Source organism: Rhinopithecus bieti, unplaced genomic scaffold, assembly GCF_001698545.2.
Source record: "Rhinopithecus bieti isolate Rb0 unplaced genomic scaffold, ASM169854v2 scaffold_1918, whole genome shotgun sequence".
Classification (NCBI taxonomy): domain Eukaryota; kingdom Metazoa; phylum Chordata; class Mammalia; order Primates; family Cercopithecidae; genus Rhinopithecus; species Rhinopithecus bieti.
Window position 1 is genome coordinate 1,294,234 of NW_016803680.1, and position 16,776 is coordinate 1,311,009.

A 16,776-nucleotide genomic window follows, 5' to 3' on the forward strand; every position below is an offset into this window, starting at 1 on the left:
GACTTCTACCATTTTGCTATTTGTCTTCTGTGTGGCTTAATATTTTCTGGCCCTCATTTCCTTTATAACTGCCTTCTTTTACATTTAGTTTCCTTTTTGTAGGGACACATTTTTTTCCCTTCTGATTTTCTTTTGTTTATATTCTATAGATATTTTCTTTATGATTACTGTATTACATACAACATCCTAAGATTGTAACAATCTAATTTGAATTAACACCTGCCTAACTTCAATTGCATAAAAAAAAACTCTACTCCTGTACGGTTCTGTCTTCCATTTATGTTGTTGATGTCACCTTGTACCTCTCAACTCAGTCCACAAAGGCACTCACATTGATCTAATATCACAAGTGGAAAACAGTATTACTTGTCATAAACAGAAGGCATTTATAACCATAACTATAGGCTTAAAAAAAAAAAAAAACAATTTTCTCATAGTCTACCTAAATCCTATTCTCATTGAAAGCTCTGATCCTGAAGCATGTCTCCCTCTTGAGACTTCCAGAGAGTTCAAAGCATATCAGCACTAAAGTAAGAATCAACTTGATATACTCAGAACAATCAGAAGTGAATCCAAAAAGGGATGTAATTTGACGTTTTTAAAATGTTTTTTTCAGGTAGCTCTTAAAACCATTTCATGTTCCACAAGAGGTATTGCTTAGGGATCAAGTGAATCGGTCATGAAGCAAGAATTAAATTCAAATATCAACCCTCTCAGTGAGCAGCTGAGTGACTTTGAGCAGGCAAAGGTGCCTCCCTCAAGCCTAGGTTTTTTCTTATTTAAAATGGGCTACAAAGAAAGTGCAAGCTTCACACAAAAACAGGTATGTAAATGTACATAGCAGCTTTACTCAAAATCGTCAAAACCTGAAGACAACAACCCAGATGCCTTTCAACAGGTAAATGGTTAAACAAAAACTGAGCTACATCCATAACATGGAATACTGTTCAGCAATAAAAAGGATCAAACCATTTGTGCACACAACTTGGATGAATCTCTAGGGAATTATGCTGAGGAAAAAAAAAAAAACAGTCCCAAACAGTTACATGCTATATGAGTCTATTTATATAACATGCTTGAAACAACAAAATTATAAAAATGGAGAACAAATTAGTTGTTAGCAAAGGGTCAGGGACGTGGAGAGGAGAGGAAGAGGGAATGAGAGGGAGGTGGATGTGGTTTTAAAAGAGCAACATCAAAAACCTTCCTGATGAGGTGGGGAAGGCACAGTCCTAAATATGCGATAAAGCTGCATAAAACTAAATACACACACACACAAGTGAAATGGGAGATCTGAAGGCTGGTGGATTGTATCAAGGTCAGTATTCTGCCTGAGATACTCATCTATAGTTTTGTAAGATGGTACCACTGCGGAAAACTAGTGACGAGTACAGAGCATCAATCCATATTATTTTTTATAACTACATGCCAGTCCACATTTATCTTAAAACGAAAAGTTAACTTAAAAACATACTAGACCCATAGGCTTTCTGTGAAGATCAAATGAGATAGTATTTAGGGAAGAAAATTCACTCAGCAAATGTTTGTTGACCCCTCTTATCTGTCCAGACTCTGTGAATGCTGAGCTTATAGCAGTAAACAAGGTTCACACTATAATGAAATTTCATTCTAGTGTAGTGTCACACTATATATATATGGAGAGAGAGAGAGAGAGAGAGAGAGAGAGAGAGAGAGAGAGAGTGATGAAGTCTCACTGTGTTGCCCAAGCTGGATTGCAGTGGTGTGATCTTGGCTTACTGCAACCTCCACCTCCCGGGTTCAAGTGATTCTCCTGCCTCAGCCTCCTGAGTAGCTGGGATTACAGGCATGCACCACCATACCCGGCTGATTTTTGTATTTTTAGTAGAGATGGGGTTTCACTATGTTGGCCAGACTGGCTTTGAACTCCTGACCTCATGATCCACCCACCTCAGCCTCCCAGAGTGTTGGGATTACAGGCGTGAGCCACCATACCAGGCCGAATTGATATTTTTAAACATTGTCATTGAAAGCGGTTTAATCACAACCACTCATAGAGCAGTGGCATGCACCATGCACTACGTGTAATGAAAATAGACTCAGAGAGATGGCAAAACTTGCCCAGGTACCAAGCAGAAACAGAGGCAGAATTCAAACCCAGATTGGAACCCGAAGTTGTGACTCATCACCTCCAAATTCACTGCCTTCAACAAAGGATCTCTCTTCTTTTTGCAGGGTAACCCAGAGAAGACAGCTGAAGTGGAATGTGGGGACTTCTTCAACACTGGAGACACAGGAATGATGGATGAAGAGGGCTACATTTGTTTCCTGGGGAGGAGTGATGACATCATTAATGCCTCTGGGTAGGTGTGGTTGATGCTGGGCTGGCTGTTGTTGCTGTCACATGCCTCATGGAATCTTGCTTACCTAGACATTTTTTCTTGCATTGGTGATGGGACCCTCAGCCTAAATCTGAATAGAGCCGTGTCTATGGTGCCCTGATTGCAAAATGAAATTCAAGAGGGTCTGGACGAGGAGCCATAAGAAGACATTGCAATTTAAAGTGGGGTGTAGGGAATGGAATTGAGAAGGGAGACTATCTTGGTCTCCATAGGTTCAGGGAGCCTATTTCATGTTTGTGCCCCTCTAATGCAGCACCAAATGTCACAGGGCAAACGTAGTAATAATAATAGCTAACCTTTAGTTATTGTTCATTATTATTATTATGAATATATTTGTTATTAATCTATGAGCATAATAAATCTATTAGGAATAGATTAATAAATCTATTATAAAATTATTTATTAGTATAAATATATTATTCATTATAACTATTTAGCTAACCTGGAGTACTTACTATGTGAAAACACTGTCCTTAATGCTTTATATAACCCACCTCTCAACGCTAGATGGGAGATGTGATTATTATCCCTGTTTTACTAACGAGGAAAGTGGGTCACTGACCAGTGAGAAAATTTGCCTAAAGACTCAAAGAAAGCACAGGATGCAATCCAGATTTGAACTGAGGTAGTCTGGCTCTGAGCCCCTGTCCCTAACCCCTACATGATTTTTAAAAAGGCACATTACACTACAGTAACAATTTTCTTGGATATTTTAAAGAAATTGATGGGATTTTTTTTTTTCTTTTCTTTTTTCGAGACAGCGTCTCACACTGTCACCCAGGCTGGAGTGCAGTGGCCTGATCTTGGCTCACTGCAACCTCTGCCTCCTGGCTTCAAGCGAGCAGGTCCAGCTAATTTTTATACTTTTAGTCGAGATGGGGTTTCACCATCTTGGCCAGGCTGGTCTCGAACTCCTGACCTCAAGTGATCCTCCTGTTTCAGCCTCCCACAGTGCTAAATTTACAGGTGTGAGCCACCACGCCCAGCCTGGATGGGATTTTTGTTTTTTTAATTTCTAAAACATGATGTACTGGAAATTTGCACAGAGAGTAGATTTTAAATGCTCTTACCACAAAAGAAAAAAAGAAGGCAATTATGTGAGATGATGGATATGCTAGTGTGCTTCAGTGTTTTAATCACGTTACTATGTATATGTACATCAAAACATCATGTTGTAAGCCTTAAATATATATAACAAAAGACGAAAATCCTGCTGATACAATGGGAACTAGAATGCAGAATTTGCATGAATGTTTAATACCAAGTTTGAGGCTTCCAAGAGATTTCGTACTGGGGGGAAGCTGCTTAGGCCAAGCCCGGAGGAGACAAAACATTATCCCTCCTCCATCAATACAGGCAGTGAGGCAAGAAGCCGGGAGCACCAGAGTCTTGTATTTCTCAGCCTATAATGTCCAGGTCTTTACACTTTGGGCCCATGACACAGACAAGTCAGGGGTCTCTGGCTTCCTATGACCTCCACCCTCTGTGCCAAAGGAAGCTGCGACTCCAAAGCAGGAGATCTGGGGATTTGGTTCACCCCAGCCCCGGCATCTGCCTCAGAACCCTTCATCCTCCAGGTATCGCATCGGGCCCGCAGAGGTTGAGAGCGCTCTGATGGAGCACCCAGCGGTGGCGGAGTCAGCCGTGGTGAGCAGCCCAGACCCTATTCGAGGAGAGGTGAGGAGAACACAGAGATCATCATGTCTGCGCGTGGGCACTAGGAAAGCAGGTGCAGGGGAAACATCCAGGCTTTATCTGTGCAGGCTTGGTGGAGGGCATAGTGTGCATGTGCACTTACATGGTATGGTCACCAGGGGGCACTGTGGACTCTCTGTGGCTCTGAATAAAAGGATGCTAGATACTATTTAATAAGCACTTATATATACCAAATCACTTAACTCTCACACAATGTAGTAATCTAAGAACACTTACGCTTTTTACAGATGAGGAAAGAGAAGCAGAAGGAGGTTAAGTAACCTGTCCACATCACGCAGCTAGTAAGGGGTGGAGGCAGAATGGCATCTCAGCAATGTGGCTCGAGAACATACATGCATTTGTATATTGAAAAGTGTTATTAGGCCAGGCACAGTGGCTCATGCCTGTAATCCCAACATTTTGGGAGGCCGAGGCGGACCGATCACCTGAGGTCAGAAGTTCAAGACCAGGCTGGCCAACATGGTGAAACTCCATCTCTAATACTAATTAATACTAAAAATACCAAAAACTTAGCCAGCCGTGGTGGGGCCGGGTGGGTGGAACTGAGGGTGGACACCTGTAGTCCCAGCTACTTGGGAGACTGAGGGAGGAGAATCGCTTGAACCTGGAAGGCCAAGGTTGCAGCGAGCCAAGATCGCACCATTGCACTCCAGTCTGGGCGACAAGAATGAAACTCCATCTCCAAAAAAAAAAAAAAAGTCTTTATTGATCACCTTCTATATGTGAGGCCTTGTGCAATAAAATATGGATAACGCTGCTAATAGAAAAATAATAAATTGCCAGTAATTATGAAATGCCCATTGGGTTTCTGGTGCAGAATTACATATATAATAACAGTAAAAATGATGATGAAAATATTGATGACAGGAGCAATAAATGTAAACTAGCTGGATGTTTTATATGTATTATCTCCTGGAAGCTTTAAAGAAACCAAATGAAGAATGGAGCCTTTATTGTCCCCATTTCACAGAAAAGGAAACTGAGGTTAAGGAGAGGTCAAATAACTTTTCAAGGCATGGAGTGGGAATTGGAAGTACAGGGATTTACACCTGGTCCTCTCCTTTTCCAAAAACCACTGTAGGGTTCAATGTCACCTTGTTTTACCACTCATTCAATAAACATTGACTTTTTAAGCTATGGAGTAGGTTGGCACTCACTGTGAGCCCATGCCTTCATTCTGCAGGTGGTGAAGGCCTTTATTGTCCTGACCCCACAGTTCCTGTCTCATGACAAGGATCAGTTGACCAAGGAACTGCAGGATCATGTCAAGTCAGTGACCGCCCCATACAAGTACCCAAGGAAGGTGAGTGAGGGCAGATGGAAGGGATCTAGTGCCCCGAAGAGTTCCCTGCTAGGACGGGTTAGGTATCACTGTAGGTAACAAACAGCCCCAAACAATGAAGGTTTACAACACTGAAGGCTCTTTTTCTGCTCATGCCTCATGTCCTCCATGGCTCTCCTGGGACCTGTCCTCCACATCCCTTCATTCTGCCACCAGAATAAAGGAGCAGCCTCCATATGAGACCTGCCAGCTGCTCTAAGAGATGAAGGAGAGGGTGGTCAGTCTCGATGGCTCCCAACTCTTTTGCCTCAAGGTTATATGCTTCACTTCCACTCACATCTCCTGGGTCAAAGCAAATCCCATGGCTACATCCACCTTCTAGGGGTCAGGGGGAGAACCTGAAATACTTGGGGACTCCATTAAGGCCAACATATGGTGTCAGCCTACATGGGAGGCTGCAGAGGGACAGGGGAGGAGAGTGGAGAATTGGTGGGAAATGGCAGCAGGACTGAGTCACTGTGGATTTGCTTTATCCTCAACCAGGTGGAGTTTGTCCCAGATTTGCCAAAAACCATCACTGGCAAGATTAAACGGAAAGAACTTCAGAAAAAGGAGATGGGTCAGATGTAATCGGCAGTGAACTCACAACCCACTGTGCACCTAAGGCAAATCCCTGGCCACTCTAGTCTCCCCGCTATGGTGAAGACGAGGGTGGGGCATTGAGAGTGTCGATTTGGGAAAGTATCAGGAGTGCCACAATTCCAATGTTTTTGTTCTTTCAAGTTAAATTCAGTTACTCTGCTTCCTCCAAGTCCTCTGTATCTTTAGAATTTCCCAGGTGAGCACTCAGATGGCAAGTAATAAAATACTGATATCAACAATACCCTGTGTTGAGCATTTATTCTGGGAATTAACTTATGTTAAATGCCCTCCCTCTGTAATTCTCCCTAATCTCCAACCTGAGATATCTTGGGACCAGATTCTCCCTCCTGGCACCCGCATCTCAAGGTAGCCCTAAGCACCCTTCAACAGCCAGGACACAGGGGTCCAGGAGGGATGCCCATGTGGCTTCAGGCACCTGCCCGTGGCCTGGGTGAGGCCCCAGCAAGGCCGGGCAGGATGCATGTCCAGGGTGGTCAGCGTTGGCTTGGGGACTACACTTGCCTGCCAGACCACCTCTGCCGCCCCACCCAATGGGATTCCACCCAGTGGTCTTCCACCCAATGGGCTTCTACCCAGTGGTCTTCTGCCTTTGTGTCCCCCAATAATGGCCATGTGCACATGCATCCCAACCTAAACCTGGCATGCGTGAGTGAGAGCCCCAACCTCTAGGGACCCAGGACTCCTGTAGCCCTGCCATGGGCCTAGGAGCCCTGCCTCTAGCTTTCCCCAGTAGGAACCTACATATCAGACCTTCCCAGTGACCCAGGAGCTCTGTCCCCCAGCCCTTCCCAGAGGACCCCCCTCATTCACCCTCCCAGGACCCAGGGTCCCTCCAACCCAGAATCCCTTGACCGCAGACAATTTTCCTTCTTTGAATATTACCCTCTCCAGGCATCTAGAGCCCTCCTCACATCCCTGGCCTGGAATTCTATAACCTGACCCTTTTATCCATCCCTCCTTGGGGCCTAAGAGGGGACTACCAGGGGGTCACCAGAAACTCGGAAGAGCAGGGACAGAAAGGGCCCAGCCCGGGAATGAGAGGAGCACATATCGTCCCCTTCTCACCCACAGAGGGCCCTCTGTGACTGCCAATTTCTTAGGTGCACAAACCCAGGGACTCACAGGGAAATAAACAGACACCACAAGCACAGAGACACTAAGGCACAGAACCGCTCCAGCTTCACTTGAGCACAAACGGGTATGGCCCACAGACAGGCTTACACACACACACACACACACACACCAGGAGATCACAGACACACAAGGCCATGAGACACAGCCCCACAGGGCAGATCCCACACACAATGGACACTCGTGCATGCACACACACACACACACAGTCACAGACCTACAGGCAGAGAAACAGACACAGAACACAGACATTAAGAGAAACATAAACACACAAATACAGACACAATCAGGGACATCCAAAGGAGAGGCGAGTTCACACACACACATACACACACACACCAAACAACACACATACACACAGATACAGAACACAGACATACACAGACACTCTCGCAGGGGCACACATGCCCACAGACACATTACACAGTCACAAACACACAGATTTGCACAACCAACACACACTCATTCAGGAAGACACACAAATATATACAAAGATAGAGAAAAACAGAGCTGTCCAGAGACAGCTACACGGTGACATACTCACAATACTCAGACACACAGGTGCATACGTGCAGATTTACACATCCAGACATGCACACACTCCCAGACCCCAGCCCACAGGACAACCACACGGTGATGGCACTCCACAGGGCACTCCTAAGGCAGTGGAGAGAATAGACCCAGACATGACCTGGCCCTCCCAAGCTCTCTTGGAAGGGCGTATGTTCCAGGTTCCAAACCCAGAGCTGGGTGTGTGCCCCTTTCCGGGCCTTCAGAAGGGCTGTTCCTGGACCCCGAAATGCCAGAGAGGCCAGAGTTGGGTGACTGTGGGGACAGGGGCACAAGGTTGAGCCTGGGACCCTGTGTGGGTATGTTTAGACAGGGCGGTGTTGCATGGCGCTTAGCAGATCTAGAAGTCAAGAGAGAAAGAGAGGTGTGCCCCCCAGGACCCTACCCTGGGCCAGAGTGGGCTGGCACCTAGGAATCAGAAAGACTGCGAAGGTTACAGAGAGGACCTGTCCTTGGGTTGGGGATGGGGGGATCAGGTCGGGGAGGGGACCTTGGAAGAACACGGGCTTCTTGTGGATTGCCCACTGTGAGGCCCCAAGTACTGGGCCAAGGATTTGTGGAGAGGGAGTATAAAGCCTCAGGGTATGCTAAGGTAGCTTCCAGACAGGAGAAGGTTTGGCAGAAACCACAGTTCTGCTCCTGAGCCTCCCGCTCCCCTGCCCCACGTGTCCTGCTGCTTCACTGATAGCTGATGGCCTTTCTCTATGATCTGTAGCTGAATCTCCCACCAGCGCTTGAGGACTTAGTTTGAACCGAACCCTTTCCCAGAGCCCCTTATCCTCCTCCTCCTCCAGGTGCCCAACAGCCATCCCTTCCCTTCCCTCCTTTTCCCTGCCCTCCCCATCCTCCTCCACTGTGATCCCACTCCCATCCCTATCCCCTTCATTCCCCCAGTCCTAAGCCACGCCCACCTCTGTCCTGGCCACCTCAGGGTGCCCTGAGAGGACCAGGACTTACCTGTGTGGTGGCTGCTGTTTTGGCTCCTCTTGCAGGGGTTTTCTAGCCATCAATTCACCCTTGTAAGTAGACGTTTGGACCCACGGGGTTTCTTCCTTTTCGTTGGGTTGTGTCAGGCGGCGTAAAACTACACAGCCTGTAATCCCAGTACTTTGTGAGCTTTGTGTCACCTGCTTTGATGATTTTTTAGAAACTTCTGAGTCATCCATGTGTTCTCCTCTTTGGAGCTGCCTCCAGGGAGTCTGTGTCCAATCAGAGTGAAGGGAGCCTGAGAAGCCAATCAGATGGGAGAGGAAAGGGTTGCACCCTGCTGGGATGTTTGCAATATGGGAATCACGAGGAGTGACATGGCCAGGATGTGAATGAGAACTCTATTGTCCTTTGTTTTGTAAAATACATCTTGTGCAGATCATTGATTTACCCAAAGCATAAAGAGTCTTAAAGTCCTATGATTGTCCAAATAAAAAGAAATGACAGGTTTTTACTTTGAAAGTTTCCACCCTCACATTATAAGCCTCACCACTACCCTCAGGAGAGGGCACCTTATAGAGATGAGAGTATTTGTTCCGACCGGCATCCACCAGATTCCTAGAGAAGGATCTGGAAAGATCTAGTGATGGGGAGCAACCACTGCATTGAGGCAGAATCACCTCACATGAGAACCTCCAATCAAAGAAGAATTTGTTGTTTCTTTTGAGGTAATGAAGGAGGAAATGTCTTGATAATCTTTGTTGGAATTTTTTTCCCTTTACCTGGCTGCATTTTCATAGATCAGTTAAACTCTTTCCCTACCTCACCTCTGAAGACTTTATAAATTTCCCTCATTGCATTTTCCACCTTCACCCTTGCTCATGGCCGTCGACTGTCAGAACCTAAGCTTTCCTGGCCCCTTTGGACCTCATCTAGGTAGAAGCCCACGACTGATAAGCTGCATCCAGATAGTTGTCAGATGTGACAAGAGTGCCCAAGACGGGGGAGGTTTTTCTGGTTAATGACAAGATGGCCTTTGTCCTTCTCATGCATTTCATCCACATTTTTAACCATTGTGTCCAGAGCTCCTCGTCCCTTTCAGACAGAGGCTACTCAGAAAGAGTGTGTCCCTCCCAGGAGCCCAGGCTGCACTCACCTCCACTGTGAGGATGAAGACGAAGGTGCTACAGAGCTCAGATGCTGTTTTTTAGAGAGGTTTTGTTTGCACAAAACTTTGTCTTGGTGTGTGGATTGGTGTGAATTACATTTTGAATGTATTTTCTCCCCCAATACTTGTAAATCCCTAGTGTTTGTAAAATAATATATGTGCCTTTTGTGGTGGTGGTCACACATTCCCAAAAGTTTTTATTGCTTTCCATATGGATTTCCAAGGTTGCTACTGATTGCTTTAGGCGCAATACTCTAACATATGAAAGTGAACTGTTGTTATTGGTTACTTGGTATTGTGTTTTTAACTAACTTCAATTCTCACAGTTTTAGTCATAATTAAGAACATATGTTATGCAAATCTTTATGGACTTTGAAAATCTGACACGAAGTGCCCTGTTTCAACAGCAAAGTGAACATTGATTTTCAAAAGTTAATGTTTTTACAAACTTGGGCTAAACAACAATCTGTGATTATTTTGTTGGAATATAACCCAGGTATTATTAATATAACAGCTGTCTACTCTCAGTTTTATGTATATATAAACATATCTTTATGTAATATTTTCATCTATAACTTTAAGACTTTTTTCCTATATTTTTCTTATTCTTTCATACAGTGTGGGCATATTTTTGGATATATCACAAATAATGTGATACAAATTTCTAAATATTTAAAAGAAGACCTTCACTTCTTGACCATTGTAACTTTGTATTTTCTTACCTCCATTTTAAATTGAGTTAAAATTTCTAGGTAAAGTTCTGTAACTATTTTAAAATATTTGCAATGTTTTTGTCAGATAAATGGAAACTTTCCAAGGGAGAGGATTGAGTTTGTGTCTCATATTTCCTTCCTACAGTTTAAGTGTTCTAAAGTCCCATATAGTAAATAGCATTTTTTTAAAGAATACAATTTGATTACTTTTACATATGGATACAGCAATTAAAGCATCACCACATTCCAGATTCAACACATTCCTTCCTCTTCAAAGTTTCCTCCTCTCCTTTTTAATATGCCTGTCCTTCTCCCTCCATCCTACTATCCTCCCTGTGAACTGCCGTTTCACGTCATGGAGTCATACAGGACAGGCATTCTTGTTCCAGATTCTATAAAGTCAGCAGAATCATTTTCACATTGATCCATACTGTTTTAAATATTAATACTTTGTTCTTTTTTATTGCTGAGTAAAATGCCTTTGTATGGACATATGACAGTGTGTCAATCCTCTCGCTTGGAAAGAGATATGAGACTTGTTTTTCCCATTTAGTCTTTGTCCTGAAAACAAAAACCCAGAAAGCAGCACCTCTGCAAGATTTCCCTGTGTATCCTTGCACTTTTGCAACTCCATGATCAATTGACAGGGAAAAGATCCAATTGATAGATTGTCTCAAATTGTTCAAACATATAGAACATGAATAATAATTATTTTCAAACTCTTGTTCAAAGGAAAACTCACTGACATGAGACAAGTGACTTTTGGCAATTACTGTCAACATTTTATTATAAAAATGCTCATACATACAGCTTTGATTTGTTGAAATTTTAATGAACATGACTTAACACATATCTACCCGTCTTTCCATTCCTCAACTCATCCCTCAGCCCATCTTATTTTAGATGTATTTCCAACTGAATTGGAGGCATCAACATACTTCCTGCTGAATAGTTTAGCAAGACTAATATTAACTATAATTCAATATTTATTTATAAAATTTTCTTCTAAAGAAGAGTGACATAGAAGAAAATATGCAAATCTTAAGTGTAAGTTTACTAACTTTGAAAAGTACATACACCAGCGTAACCCACCCCGTTTTCAAGATCTACACTATTATGTCACCGCAGAAAGCGAACTCTCCCTCTTCCTAGACAATCCCTTTCTCATGGTGGGTTAATTTTGCTTATGCTGGAATTTCGCATATATAGATGCATGCCATGCCATAGGTACTCTTTTGTGTCTGCCTTATTCTGCTCAACACAATGTTTCTGAAATCATTCCCATTGTTGCACAGATCTCTAATTCAAGCCTTTCCATTTTGGACTCAGCATATTCCGAGTTCAACCGGTTGAATGGCTATCTCCGTTTAATTCACCATCTTGAAACATTTAAAATTAAGATGTTTTCCAAGAATATACAGTTAAATCTGAGGAATCAATGTAGGACTGTTATCAGAAGGTGTTGGAACTTACTCAGGTGAAGTCTGTCTTAATTGATGTAAGAGTCTAATGGAATTAATATCAAGAATCTTAGAGAAATCTCCCACTATTCATGCCATTTTTATGATCTCTACCTTGGTTATTTTTAAGCACTAAAATTTGATACTTATTTCTGAATGAAATCATCTCTTTATTGTATTTTTTTTACTTACGCTGATCTTTAAATGGCAAAGATTCATGTAATGTAAGAAAGAAGTGTGATTCAGAGGGATTCTTTTATCATACAATACATGACAAATAAATACAATGTCATATTCAATTTAAAAAATAAGTAAATATAAGTAAATGAGTAAATATAAGTAAATAACTTTAAAGAAAAGATAATTACTTTACACCTAGCTTGTCTAACCCACAGGTGACAGGCCACATGTGGCCCAGGACAGCTTTGAATACAACCTAAAACAAATGTGTAAACTTTCTTAAAACATTATGAGTTTTTGTGTGTGTTTTTTTAGCTCATCAGCTATTGATAGTGTCAGTATATTTTATGTGTGGCCCAAGCTGAAGAAAATTCTCCTTCTTCTAATATAGCCCAAGGAAGCCAAAAGATTGGACATCCCTGCTTTAGACCAAGAAAAAAGACACACCACATTGCCAAAGCCTAAGAAGACTACCAGCCATGCAAGAAGCATGAGACTGGGAACTTCCAATCTTTCTTGAAACAATGGAATCCCCTGGTGATATCTGAGGGTCTGCTTACTTCTTGGAAGAGGCTGAAGGCTTCTAAGGATAATTATTTGTGACTGAAATATTGTAAATGTCATCGACCCTCCTCATTCTTTCAACTGTTATTATTCCAGGTCATCAATTTTCTGCCTGACCATTTTCATCCTGGGCCTGACTTTTTTTTTTTAATTCCTTAGATGCTTATCATTGTTTTTGTGTTCCTGGGAATCATTGCATTTGCCATTTTCTTCTGGAATACTAGCCTTGATGTGAGTATGCTGACTTCCTGTAGAGGTATACTTGTAATCATAAATAAGAAGAAATTATTTTAAACAATTCATGGTTCTGGACTTCATTATGAATATCGGGTTTGACCAAAAAAAAATCAGAAAGAAAATGATTTCTTAGCATAAGAATTATAAAAATAGCTGTCATTTACATTATGACAATTAAATAGGTTTGTGTTTGTTTAGTAGGATGTCAACAGAGCTTTTGGTCAAAAGTAAGTTTTTTTGTTTGTTTTTTTGTTTTGTTTTGTTTTTTACTTTTGTGCTCTTTATCCATGAGGGCAAAGACCATGTAAAACAATTTTGAGCATATAGTAGTTGTTTAATTAATAGGCATTGGATGAGTTATTAATTTGTGATAATAGTTCTTTCCCCTCAAATCTGATTGTTTGTTATTATGTTAATTCTGAGTCCAAAAACACAAATGTTTTAAGTGTTGATTTCTTGGATTTTTTAATGTGCTATTGTGCTTATTTTAAAGGCTAGTAAAACTGATCTTCTAAACAATTGCTATTCTCCTAGTAAATGTTCCTTCAATGGTAATGGAAGCCATGTGCAGACAAGACACCCTGCAGCCCTTCAGTAAGAGCTGGCAGGCTGACTGGATGAAAGGCTGGCTAAGGGGGCAGCTAGGAGGCTGGTCGAGAGGAAGTCTGAGAGGCTGGCACTCAGACCTCTCTGAGAGACTGGCTGAGAGGCTGTCTGGCTTAAGAGCCAGACAAGAGGCTGGCTGAGAGGTTGTATGAGAGGCTGGCTGCCTCAGAGGTTGACTTGGTTGAGAGGCTGGCTTAGAGGCGGCTGAGAGGGTGACTGACTGAGAGGCTTATGGACAGGTTGGCTGGAAGGCTGGCTGGCTGAGAGGCCAGTTAAGGGGGTCTTGGAAGCTGGCCAAGAAGCCAGCTGCCTGGATAGCCAAGAGGACACTTGAGAGGCTGGCTGAGAGGCTGACTTGGAGGCTGTTTGAGAGGCTTGTTGCCTGAGAGGCTGGCTCAGAAGCTGCCTGGTTGAGAGGCTGGCTTAGAGGCTTGCTAAGAGGCTAGCTGGCTTAGAGCCTTGCTCAGATGCTGGCTGGCAGGTTGACTGGCTGAGAGGCCACCCAAGGGTGTGGCTGGGAGGCTTGCTGAGAGGCCAAATGGGAGGCCAGTCGAGAAGCCGGCTGGAAGCCTGGCTGAGAGGTCAGCCGGGAGACTCCTTGAAAGGCTAGCAGTCTTGCTGACTGAGAAGCTGGCTGACAGGCTGGTCCAGAGGATGGCTGCATCAGAGGCTTCCAAAGAGGCAGGCTGGGAGGACGGCTTAGAGGGCTGTATGGGAGGCTGTGTGACAGGCTGGCTGGCTGAATGGGCTAGCAACTGGCCGAGAGAATGGCTGACTGAGAATCTGCCTGGATGAGAGAGGCTGGCTGCCTGAGAGGCTTGTTCAGAGGCTGCCTGGCTGAGAGGCTGACTTAGAGATTGACTGAGAGGCTGGCTGGGAGGCTGTTTGAGAGGCTGGGTGAGAAGATGACTGTTTCAAAGGCTGTCTGACTGACTGGCTGAGTTAGAGGCTTACTGAGAGGCTGGCTGGCTGAGAGGCTTGCTGAGAGGCAGGATGTCAGACAGCCTGGCTGAGAGGCTGGCTGCCCAAAAGGTCAGTTGAGAGGCTACCTGAGAGGCTTGCTTGCTGAGAGGCTGGCTGGCAGGCTGGCTGGCCGAGAGGCTGACAAAAAGAACAGCTGTGATTCTGGCCAAGAGGATGGCAGTCTGGCTGGCCGAGAGGTTGACTGGAAGGCTAAATGAAAGACTGGGACTGGCCTGCAATGGCCAAACGGACTGGGCTGGGTGACAGCAGAGTTAGCAGGCTGAGTGGATGGCTTGCCTGAGAGCCTGGCTGTGAGGTTGCCAGGCTGAGAGGCTTGCTGAGAGTATGACTGGCTTAGAACCTGGGAAAGAGTCTGGATGGGAGGGTGGTTGACTAGGGAACTGGCCAAGGGGCCACCTGGGAGGCTGGCCAACCAGAGGCTGGCTGAGAAGGTAGCAGAGAGGCTGGCTAAGGGTGGCTGCCTGAGAGGCTTGCTTGCTGAGAGTCTGGCTGACTAGCTGTACTAAAGGCTGGCTGTGTGGCTTGCTGGGAGTCTGGTAGAGGGGCTGGTTGTGAGGCTGCATGACAGGTCTTCTAGCTGATACGCTGGCAGGCTGGCAGGCTGGCCAAGAGACTTGCTGGGTGACTGGCCGAGTAGATGGCTAAGAGGCTGGTTGAGAGGCTGGCTGCCTTGCCAGTGTAGAGGTATGCTGAAAGGCTGGTCCAGAGGAGGCTGGCTGGGAGGCTATTTGAGAGACTGGCTGGGGAGGCCAGCAGAGAGGCCAGCTGGTTGACTGGCTGAGAAGCTGCCTGGCTTACAGGCTGGGTTAGAATCTTATTGAGAGGCTGGCTGGCTGAGAAGCTTGCTAAGAAGTTGGCTGGTTGGTTAGTTGGCTCGCCGAGAGGTCGGCCAATGCCAGGCCAGGATGCTGGCCTAGAGGACACCTGGGAGGTTGACAGACAGTCCAGCTGGGAGGCTTGCCGAGAGGCTGGTTGGAAAGTCGGGTGAGAAGCTACCTGGAAGCTGGGTGAGAGGACAGATGGGAGGCTGGCTCTGAATCTGCATGGCTGAGGGACCAGCTTAGAGGCTTTATGAGAGGCTGGCTTGGAGGCTGTTTGAGAGGCTGGCTGTCTGAGAGGCTGGCTCTGAGACCTCCTTGCAGAAAGGCTAGCTTAGTGGCTTGCTGAGGGGCTTGCTGGCTTTTCGAGAGCCTGACTAGCAGGCTAGCTGGCTGAGGCAAGTCAAGGGGGCGACTTGAACGATGGTTGAAGGGCCAGCTGGCTCACTGGTCAAGAGGCTCGCTGGGAGGTTGGTTGAGAGGCTGGCTCTCTTTATGGTTGAGAGGCTGGCTGATAGGTTGGTCCAGAGGATGGCTGCATGGGAGGCTGGTGAAGAGGCAGGCTGGGGGGCTGGACGTCAGGCTGTTTAGAGGTTGTTTTAGAGGCTGTCTGGGGAGTCTGGCTGAGTGCAGGCTTTGTGGTTAGCCGAGAGGATGGAATTAAGAATGGTGACGGAGAATCTGCCTGGCTGAGAGGCTGGGTTAGAGGCTTGTTGAGACGCTGGCTGGCTGAGAGGCTTGTTGGGAGGTTGAGAGGTTGGCTGCCTGAGAGGCTAGCTCAGAGACCACGTTGTTGAGAGGCTGGCTTAGTGGCTTGCTGAGATACTGGTTTGCTGAGAGGCTTGCCGAAGGGCTGGTAAGCAGGCTAGCTGGTTGAGACACTGGTCAAGGGGGTGTCTTGGAGGCTGGCCAAGAGGATCACTGAGAGGATGTCTAGCTGTATTTCTGCCTGACTAAAAGGCTGGCTTAGAGGTTTGCTGAGAGGTTGGCTGGCTGAGAGGCTTTCCGAGAGCCTGGTGGTATGTTACAGAGGATGGCTGCTTGACAGGCTGGCTCACAGGCTGCCTGGCAGAGAGGCTCACTTAAAGGCCAGCTGAGAGATGGGTTGAGAGGTTTACTTGCTTAGAAGCTAGCTGGCAGGCTGGTCGGTTGGCTGAGAGTTTGGTTGGTTGGCTATCTTAAAGGCTGGCCAAGTAGCTTGTGAGGCTGGATGACAGGCTCTCTGGCTGAGAGGTGGTCTGTCTGACTGGGTGTCTGGCTGAGAGGCTGCCTGGCTGAGGCACCATTGGCATCTCAGTCAGCCAATGGTGCAGCTGGGAGGCTTGCCAAGAGGCTAACTGACTCACTGGTATAGAGGCCACTTAGGAGGCCAGTCA

General features: G+C 45.4%; 2 protein-coding genes across 4 annotated transcripts in view; one reads left to right on the top strand and one right to left on the bottom strand.

Annotated features, from left to right (window-relative positions):
• The window catches only part of ACSM1 (acyl-CoA synthetase medium chain family member 1), a 62,170-nt gene extending 55,910 nt beyond the window's left edge, over positions 1 to 6,260 (top strand). Inside the window, exons 11-14 of one of the 2 annotated variants that reach the window (XM_017849931.1) lie at positions 2,215 to 2,342; positions 3,959 to 4,058; positions 5,281 to 5,400; positions 5,923 to 6,258. In XM_017849931.1, coding sequence (XP_017705420.1) covers positions 2,215 to 2,342; positions 3,959 to 4,058; positions 5,281 to 5,400; positions 5,923 to 6,009 — 435 coding nt within the window. In that variant the 3' untranslated portion in view covers positions 6,010 to 6,258. Of the gene's footprint in view, positions 1 to 2,214; positions 2,343 to 3,958; positions 4,059 to 5,280; positions 5,401 to 5,922 lie in introns of both variants that reach the window. The other variant, XM_017849921.1, reaches the window with a different exon arrangement.
• Positions 1 to 16,776, bottom strand: part of THUMPD1 (THUMP domain 1 NAT10 acetyltransferase adaptor) — a 55,595-nt gene that overhangs the window by 8,909 nt on the left and 29,910 nt on the right. The gene's annotated exons all lie outside the window — the stretch shown is intronic.